The sequence below is a fragment of the Stigmatopora argus genome, chromosome 23, assembly GCF_051989625.1.
Source record: "Stigmatopora argus isolate UIUO_Sarg chromosome 23, RoL_Sarg_1.0, whole genome shotgun sequence".
Classification (NCBI taxonomy): Eukaryota; Metazoa; Chordata; class Actinopteri; order Syngnathiformes; family Syngnathidae; genus Stigmatopora; species Stigmatopora argus.
In genome coordinates this window covers 5669465-5679470 of record NC_135409.1, presented here as the reverse complement: position 1 = coordinate 5679470, position 10006 = coordinate 5669465, and the positions used below count along the sequence as shown (strand labels likewise).

Below are 10006 nucleotides of genomic sequence, written 5' to 3'. Positions count from 1 at the left end.
CTCAATTTTAAGACAGGACAAGCTAGAGTTCAATTTTTGGACCTTTTAGACAGAGCTTCATTTTCTAATAGATCGACTTAGGGTTAAAACTCAAGAACTTAAGTTCATGGACTGACAATAAACACTGCAATTTACAAGTCCATTTTCTGGCTTGAACATTTCTTCTGGTTACTACGGCAACACCAGAACAAAAATGGCAAATTCGAATGGTTTTTGTACACTTTTTTTAGCAAGCGTAGCCTCGAAATTGGAGTAGCCTAACCTACTGATATCTCTAAAAGCAACACTAATTGTTCAATCGTTTTCAGAACCGTCCGTTTTTTTCTTCTATTAGCAGAAGAAAGAGGAAGTCATTTGTATTCCAAAGCCAATCGGAGCTTTAATAGCTGTCTCATGCTTTCTTCCCAGATGCAATCAAAGCGCCAAAAGATTATTACAATCTTTTTTATTGGACCTTCTGTCATTGCGCATCTTTCCCTAATGTGATGTTGTTCTTCATTATGTCGGTTACATATTAACAAAAAAAAGAAAAACCTTAACTCAGATTTAGCTGAAATGGCGAAATACCTTGTCGCAGCCTTTTTGTTGTATTTGAACTACTATATTATTATTTTGATTATTTATCTGTTCATTTGTTTTGTTGTTGTTGTGATTTGTGAACTTCCCAACTTATTTATGTTGTTGACTGCTTTTTTCTTTATTATTACTCGTTTATTGATTATTTGTTGTTATTATTTATTGGTGGTTTATTTGTCTGTTTGTTTGTTGCTGTTATTTGTGCACTTTGTGGTGAAGCTTTAAATCTCATTCAAATTGAATAACGACAATAAAAGCATTCAATTCCATTCAGTTCATATACAGTGGTACCTCGACATACGAGTGGCCCGATATACGAGCAATTCGAGATACGAGTTAAATTTCGGGCAAATATTTATCTTGAGATACGAGACCAATTTTGATATACGAGCAGACAGCGGACGTGAGAGGCTGCTCATAAGAACATCATGGCCACTGTCTCTCTCCCCGCAACTCCCTCGTGTAATGTCTCTGGTCGCAACTCCCTCTTTGTAATGTCTCTGCGAGCACTGGGCGGAGCGTTGCATTTTTTTCAGTGTTTTTTCCCATTAGTCAGTGCGAATGGCGGAGCTTGTTCGCTAATACGAGAGGAGTATATACTACTTTTCGTTGGCAAGTGGTCGTGCATTATCTTATTGTGAGGACATTTGTGTGCATCATTTTGGGAATATTTTGAAGGGAATACAAACTGAAACAACCCTCGATATTGACTGAAAGTCAGTGTGGAGGCGGGGCAAAAAGAGCCAACCCGGCTGGGAGAAGAAAGGTATCAAAATATCAAACCAAATTAGAATTAAGTTTAGTGTTAGGTTCGATTAAACTTATATTTGAGTGTGTCTGCATTTAAATTTGCTTATGTTTTGTTACGAGTGCGTTGCCGTGCAACCCCCCCACCCACTCTCCCCTCTCTCTCCCCTCTTCAAAATCCGCATAGTTTTAGTACTATTAAACACATTTTAGTAATATTAAACCACTAGTTATGTGTTACTTTGTTAATAGATGGCAAATTAGAACAAATAAAAATGTTTTTCCAATCCAATATCCTGTTTTTGGTTTTTTTCAGAGGGTTGGAACGAATGAATTAGTTTTTAGTTCATTTCAATGGGAAACGTTCGTTTGAGTTACGAGAATATCGACATACGAGCTCAGTCCCGGAGCGCATTAAGCTCGTATCTCGAGGTACCACTGTACAGCAATAACATGAGCCCAAAAATGTTGCAAACCTAGTGACAACCAACCCCAAGTCAACCCCCCGGCCCCCTACTCCTGGTCAGTACCTAACTATGAATCTACAGTACCATGGCCCCATGAACACAGTTCCCCAGGCCAAATCCAAGAAATACATAGTTTGTCATGAGAAATAAAAGCAGAATACTTCCATACATGATGAATTAAAAGGGCAATATGTTTTTTGTAACATTCCTTTGCACATAGAATGGAAAAAAAACAACGCAAATTGGTTCGATTAGCAATAAAAAGCTCCACGCTGATCTTCCTGTCATCTCCTCTGGGGGAAGGTGATGCCGTTGAGTAGAATGCTAATCCTCGATACCTAGGCAGACTCGCACAAAGGTCCTCTCTCGTCGTGCCAAGAATAGTTTCAAAAAGCCAGCGTAGGCAATCCGGCCCATCTTGGCGCTCTCTTAAACGGCAATAAAAGACTCGCACATCATCTTTTTGAGGCTGTAGAATCAGTAAGGCCCTAAAACCAAACAATTGTGGAGCTCGTGATGAAAATGGTGGAAAATCAAGTCTTAAAAAGCCCCCTTTTACCATCATACAGTATTTTGTTGTTCTTTTTTGTATTCAGCAAATGGCGGTGTTTGCGTGTGTGTTGTGTTTTGATGTGAAAAATGGAGTACTAACAAAAAAAGTGCTAGAAAACATCATTTTTAAATGTAGTGCAATATTGAACTTGTAGTTGTAGACCCAAAAAATGACTAATAAATAAACCAACTTGTAGTTATACAGCCACGTATGACGGAACGCTAACATTGGAGAAAAGAACAAAAACAAGGTCAATTCGTTGCAAATGTAACTTATAGTTGTGGAAAAACACATTTAGCAGAAAAAGCTAAAATGTCACAATTTAGCCCTGAATTACACTTGCCACAAATCCAAATTCACCTCCATGAAACTACACTCCATTTAAGGCATTTTTTTTATCGAAACTAACACAAAAACATCCTGAAAAATGAATCCAATTTCTTTTGAATTGTTAAACTACCTGACGACACCATTGCATTTTGAATGTCCCTTTTCCTATTAACATCAATAAACGATGTTGCAAATGGAAACTTTCTTTTTTTTATTATTATTTTGGGAAAAAAAGCAACAGGTTACAGTTAACTTTCAGCAAAATGCAATCCTAACTGAAACTGTACTCACATTCGGGACTCCAAAAAAGTAAATAAATGACTCACATACTTACACGCCATCTATAATTTACAAAAAGGAACAGAGTAATTGTTTAAAAAAAAATGGCCATGAGAGAGAAAGAATTGAAAACAATCAGTAGAGAGCAAATGTAGGGAAAGTAGAAACAAGACGGTGTGCCTTAAAATGTCCCCCTTTTTTTGTCTTTTGACTTTTTTTTCCTGTTTTCTTGGAGTTTTGTACAAATTGTGCAAGATATCATACTAAGGCTCTGGTCTTGAAGTGACTGATGCGCACGCGCTCTGAGCATGAACCCAAAAAAAGTGGACCAGCTTTGAAAAAAAAATGGACATGCATTTCATGTGATGGCTGCCAGCTTTTCCAGTTAACGTCAGTGGCAGTGAAATAGAAGAAAAAAAGAAAGAGAGAGAGAGAGAAATTCTCCTTGCATCCAAGGAATGACGTCACAGGAGTGTATTGAATGAGCTAAGATGACAATAGCATTGTAACCATTAAGGCAAGAACAACCGGAGTGGTAGTAACAATATGAGATTGTTAAGGGTGCATGGATATGATGACACATTTAGCTTCAAATGTCTTTTTTTTTAAGCACAAGTTTGTTCCCCAAAAGCATCTTTTCTTAGGAAGAAAAAAAGATCATTTTCCTTCCTCCGTCGATAAGAAAATAACAATGGCGGACACAATTAGAGACATGGCGTAAACTACAAGAAATTCATTCTAGTTGAAACTTCAGAAAACCACACGTCGATAAAATCCCCCTCCCCACCCCGACAAGCCCACCCCGTCCCGCCCCTAAATGAACAACAATTTTTAAAAAGAAAAATTACCACTTACATTAAAAACCATCTTATCCTTTTGTTGATGGTGTCATTCCAACACTTTTGCCTTACTTACAGCGAATTTTGTGTAGTCTGTTGCAAATTAAAGCATTCGTCGTTAAGTTGGGAGGAAAACCGGACCAAAAAAAAATCTTTACATCTTTTTAGTAGTGCAACTGGGAGAAATGCAAAACATTTCCAGTGACTCCTTGATAGGGATCATTTCTTTCCCCCCCCCCCCGACTAATTTCTTGTATTGCACACCTCACGGAATAATGCATCTTGAGAAACGAAAAAAATCCACAGCGTTTTTCATTGTCTGTTTTCATTCCTTTTTTTTTCCCCCGGAAATTTTTGCTTCTCTGCACGGGCATGGCGTTCCACGCGAAAAAAAAACAAGGGGCGATCCACGCCGCCCTGTTGTACTCCGTTTTTAGGGGGTGCGTAGAGAGGGGTGAGGAGAAGAAAAGCTAGCAGAGAGAGAGAGAGAGAGAGAGAGAAAGATACACTGTAAGAAAAAAATGGTTTAAAAAATTCAAATTCACGCTAAAATAGTGGCCGATGTGGTTGCCGGGATTGAACCGTTGATAATCCCCCCCCCCCCAAAAGCATAGTCATAGTCAAATTAACAAAGTAATAAGTGATATTGTAGAAATTAAGCATGCTGAATACTGTGCTGTTAGCTATTAGCCTAGCAGGGTTTCACCCCCAAAAATCGTAATGCAAATGTTAATAGAGTTTTAACAATGCACATAAAATGTCACTGTTGCGCTTTTAACTGGACTGTACTGGTTTGGACAGTTCAAATGCGGTAGAAATTGCTGTCATTTGTATACATTCTCTGCTGCCCTGTTTCAGTCTGTTGGGGGATGAGAAAAACCTGGCAATCCACCAGGCTTATAAAGAACTGGGAGAAAGCCTGTCCAGGTTTAGCTTGACCCGTTAGCATATGCTTCAATTCTCGAGGAATAGCGTTTAGCTCACCAACGCTATTCGCTGCGCTTTTAGGAACTGGACGGAGTGCCCAATCAGTATGCACTGAATTCAAGATTCTGTAGATGTCGCTGTATGACGCTGTCTGGGTACATTGCTTGCTGACGCGCTATATTTATATAATGAAGGCGGAAAACGAGATCGGTTTTACAAAGAACATAATTTCAAAAAAATCCTGTACAAAAGTTATTATACGGCGTACACAATTTGAGATGATCCAAAAAAGTATCAAATATGGGAAAAACGTATATGTTGTTGACATCAATGATATAGCCAATTGAAAAGGAGAACTGTTTAGGTCAAGGGTATCAGACTCGGGTTGGTTCGCGGGCCGCTTTAACGTCAACTTGATTTCACGTGGGCCGGATCATTTTAGATATAATATTTCGATTTTTCTTAATAAATTGATTAAAAAAAACTGGATTAAAAGCCCTGAACATTCAGTTTTGTATAGATGTAAAACAATGTTTATTTTAGCTTTTTGTATATATTTTTAGATTTTACAAAATGATTTTTGAACTAAAAACACAGAAAAAATGGATTAAAAATTACAATTATTGATTTAAAAGGGGGAAAATCTGGAAATTTAATATACATCTATACTCTTCATTATAATTTGATCCTAAAACAGAAAGTCGGCACTCATGATTTACTTTCCCGGGCCACACAAAATGATGCGGCGGGCCAGGTTTGGCTCCCGAGCCGCCACTTTGACACGTGGTTTAGGTGATGAGCTTTGTTAATTGTGGTTTTGCACCACTTAGTGGCCAGTGTTGCAAAAGGTTTGAGTTGTAAAATATACATTTGCGTGTTACAATTGCAATTCATAATCAACGTGCTTTAAAAAGTACATTGGCCTAAAACATCAGCCCAGAAAATTGCAGGGGGCGGAGTTTTTGGGAGAAAATTGTTGTTTAGTGCTGAAAAATACAGTACCGTATGGGAAAAAAAGTATATTTTACGACCATCGCTTTTATTCTCCAGCTATTTTCCTACTTAAGTCTAATTGACAATTACCGAAAGGCCTGCATGTGTATTTGGCGTTTCGAAATCCGCGAGTTTAACGTGTCTGGCAATCTGGCAACCGCAGCTGCCAGTACTTGAACGTGAATTTTCACAGATTTTTTTCTTTTCTTTACAGCGTAGACAGAAAGAGCTGTACAAGAGGGGTTAATGTGGGTGTGGGCTACGGTAAGGGGGAAGAGAGGGTTAAAAATAAAAATAAAAATAAAAATAAATGGAAAAAAACCTTCATATAACGCAGTAGGGTTCCCTCGGTAACCTGGATTTCCGGCAGTAGAGGAGCGTGGTGCTGAAGCAGCGCCGGAGCTCCCTGTTGGAGAAGATGCAGATGAAGGGGTTGACCCCAGCCTGGGCAAAGCTCATCCACACGGCGGCCGTCAGGTATCCCGCCGGCACCACGGGACCCCTGGCGAACACCCGCCAGTAGCAGGCCACCAGATAAGGCCCCCAGAGCGCCAGGAAGAAAAAGGTCATGATGTAGAACATCCTACTAATCCTCTTCTCCGTTTTGAACTCGTCCAAGACCAGGAGCCGGCGCCGCCCCGCCGCGTTGCCGTTCTGCCGGATCCCCAGCAGGGTCGGCGGGGTGGGACCCCGGCCGAATCCGGCCAGCCAGTTGGCGGCCGCCTGCCCGCTGGCGCCGGGCCCGTGGAAGGTCCAGTTCTGGCTGACGGCGGGCACGAACTGGACGGGCTTCATTTTTCGCCGGTCGTGGACGAAGAAGATGAGCTTGAGGTAAACCAGCTGCGTGGCCAGCAGGATGAGCGCCAAGAGGAGCATGAAGCCCAGCGAGTCGTTGGCGCGGAAGGAACGGTGCTGGAAAGTGCACTGGTCCTCCTCGGTGATGAACGAGTACGTCCCCACGTCCAGGACCGGCGGGAAGGCCATGGCCACCGACAAGGTCCACACCATGCAGATGACGGCCAGGCAGGTCCAGAAGGTCAACCTCTTTGTGTAGAAGCGGTGGTGCGCGATGGCGAGGTAGCGCGTGACGCTGACGCAGAAGAGCATGAACGCCGTGTGGAAACAGGACAGCACGCCCAAGAAGGCGATCACCTTGCAGGTCAGCGTGCCGTAACTCCACGCCGAGCCGTTCTTGACCGAGGTGAAGACGAAGGGGAAGCAGATGGCCGAGCGCAGGATGTCCGAGGCGCACAGGTCCAGCAGGAAGTAGTAAGGCGCTCGGTGCAGGCTCTTGTCTTTGACCAGCAGGATGGAGATCAGGAGGTTCCCGACCACGCCGACGCCGATGATGAAGCCCAGGGAGGTCAGTTTGAGGAAGGTGGCGAGAGGAGAGACATTCTGCAAGATGGTGTGGTCCCCTGCATGGCTATAGTTCGCCATAGATGGAGGAGGGATCATAAAGATAAGCGGGGGGGTTAGCTTCAGCCTAGTATCATGATCTGGAGGCGGGGGGAGGCGTTAGATCCATTTGGCTGCGGTGGGCTTTCAGGAGCTTTCCGGGCATGTAGGCAACCTCTCCTCTAAGGCATCCTTTGTTCCTTTGTCTCATCACACCTAAAGCCAGCAAAACCCAAAAGAAGAAAAAGAAGAAGAAGAAGAAGAAGAACAAAAAATCATCCGCCTATCAAACACCGCAATGTGTCTTGTAAATTTCAAATGGCCACACCGATGCCATTTTTTTTGCTCATTTTCTTCCTTCCTCCAGTGCGCAATCAAATGTTATAAAAGCCACGTCTTTTTTTTTTATTCTTCTTTTTTTCAAAAGAGAGCGAGCAGGACCTTTTATATCACCCCCTCCCCCCGCAAAAATGAATAAAAATAAATAATAAGCGACTCTCTCGATCCCACCCTACTGCCCGCATGCATGAAATTGCATGAAAAAAAGAAATACATCGGGTGCATAAATCCCGTTTAATCACACATTTGACACCATTGGCGTCCAAATCTCGTTTTTTCAAACACGTATCAACGTACTTACGGTTTATACTTCCATTGAAAAAAAAAACAGCCTCCTTCGATTGTCAGACGAAGCAAAGCAGCCGTTTTAGACGATGAATCCCAGTTTAAATTCAACACAGCAGCACCCCCCCACCCCCCCAAAAAATCCTCAATGCACGATGGAGAAAAAAAAGGAAAAATAGAAATTAAAAATAAAAGACACGATCAGCTGATGGATTCGAACCGTACCTGTTGCCACAAGAGTCCGTTTTTCACATTCCCTGGAGATTATTTCGTCGTGTTTTGTCGCTGCTTTGAAAAATCCCGATTGTTGCCAGCCCCCCTTTTTTCCTCCACGGCGAATATCATACAGTTAACGGGGAGCAGTGCGCATGCGCCCTGCATCCCTATTTGTGATCCAAGACGCGTCCTGTCTCTTGTTGCAGCAGAAGCAGCAGCTCTCGTCCGCTCAACTGGGCCATTGCTTCATTTTTACATCTAATAATCTCATTTATTTGGATAAAACTGCGCACGCGGGACTGCTGGGACAACACAAAATCTGTTTGGCTGCAAAATACATGTTAAGGCTGCATATATATTTAATCGTCATATACATATTTCTTCTTTTTCTATTCAATTGAATGGATAAAGTTCATATATTATTTAGTGTTGCACCATTGAGTCCCAAGGAATAACCTTTTGAGGCTATGTATTGTGTTATTTTCCAGTTCTCAACCACTCGTTGCCCCACCCAAGATGGCCGCCAGCTACGCACTCCAGCATAAAAAGGAGGGGGGGGGGGGGGGTTGCCCTGCCTGAGATAATGATAGAGGTCCAACTGTGTTGCGTCCAATCATCCTTCAGTTGTGAATGTAAATGCGTTTGTCATTAGTGGACATCCAATCATTTTGAACTGGGAGGGACTGCAGTCATTGAACAAATGCACATGTGTCAAAGTGGCGGCCAGGGGGCCAAATCTGGCCCGCCGCATCATTTTGTGTGGCCCGGGAAAGTCAATCATGAGTGCCGACTTTCTGTTTTAGGATCAAATTAAAATGAAGAGTATAGATGTATATTAAATTTCCTGATTTCCCCCTTTTAAATCAATAATTGTCATTTTTTAATCCATTTTTTCAGTGTTTTTAGTTCAAAAATCATTTTGTAAAATCTAAAAAAATATATAAAAAAAGCTAAAATAAACATTGTTTTAGATCTATCAAAAACTGAAGATTCAGGGCTTTTAATCCAGTTCTTTTAATCCATTTATTTAAAAAAAATCGAAATATTATATCTAAAATGGTCCGGCCCAGATGAAACCGTGTTGACGTTAATGCGGCCCGTGAACCAACCCGAGTCTGACACCCTTGATCTACAGCGCAGGTGTCAAAGTGGCGGCCCGGGGGCCAAATCTGGCCCGCCGCATCATTGTGTGGCCCGGGAAAGTAAATCATGAGTGCCGACTTTCTGTTTTAGGATCAAATTAAAATGAAGACTATAGATGTATATTAAATATCCAGATTTTCCCCCTTTTAAATCAATCCCATTGGCTGTAGCATCCATGTTGGTGAAGTCAAGCTAACAAGTTCACTTGAGGTAAAAGGCATTCCATGTATGCTAAATGCATAATTGACAAGCACTTTGCTCACTGTTGTTCAGTTTTCCTGGGCACCATGACAAATTCATGGAATTGGTTTTCTCAAGCATGCAGTCGTCATGTCGCTAGCGTGTTAAAAATATGCTTTTTCGTGGTACCTCTGCTATGAAACGTGCTGTTCTTGCTGGGTGGTGGCATTTTTAATGAACTGCCTTCATTCTTATTTCATGGCAAACTTCTTTGATTTTCAGGGATTTCTACATAAGCATCCATCATGACATTTTCTCACTTCCATCTAAATCAGGGGTAGGGAACCTATGGCTCGGGAGCCACATGTGGCTCTTTTGATGGGTGCATCTGGCTCTTTGCTAACCTGTGAGCTAAAATATGGAAATTGCTGGTGACAGAACTGAGATATTACATCTAGAACTGCTTTAATATTCATTTTTTTTGCAGTAGACTCTTATGGAATGCATCATCTCATTGATTATCAACAGCATAAGAATCTTTTAAAACATATTCATTTTTTTCCACTTTAAAAGTGGTGAAATTACTAAAAAAAAAATGAAAAGGCACTCATTTACATGTATGTATTTTGACTTTTAAATTCGTAGTATGGCTCCCAAGGAATAATATTGGAAAATATGAATTGTTTGCTGCTCTCTTCATCAAAAAGGTTCCCGACCCCTGATCTAAATTATTG

The 10006-nt window shown here is 41.5% G+C and overlaps 1 protein-coding gene across 2 annotated transcripts; it reads right to left on the bottom strand.

The window, feature by feature from the left end:
* Positions 1-3764: 3764 nt before the first annotated feature.
* gpr85 (G protein-coupled receptor 85) lies at positions 3765-8093 on the bottom strand. 2 transcript variants are annotated; one of them, XM_077594329.1, is made up of 3 exons: positions 7959-8093; positions 6034-7325; positions 3765-4261 (listed from the first exon to the last, which is right to left on the bottom strand). In XM_077594329.1, exon 2 carries the CDS (start codon positions 7167-7169, stop codon positions 6036-6038), a length of 1134 nt encoding a protein of 377 aa, XP_077450455.1. In that variant the 5' UTR covers positions 7170-7325; positions 7959-8093; the 3' UTR covers positions 3765-4261; positions 6034-6035. The 2 variants fall into 2 exon arrangements, with proteins under 2 accessions (XP_077450455.1, XP_077450454.1); XM_077594328.1 differs by lacking the exon at positions 7959-8093 and adding an exon at positions 7750-7929 and having other exon boundaries at positions 3765-7325.
* Positions 8094-10006: the final 1913 nt, after the last annotated feature.

Bases quoted from the DNA above. Each gene is read 5' to 3' on its own strand.
- gpr85 (XM_077594329.1), bottom strand. From the start codon at position 7,169: ATGATCCCTCCTCCATCTATGGCGAACTATAGCCATGCAGGGGACCAC.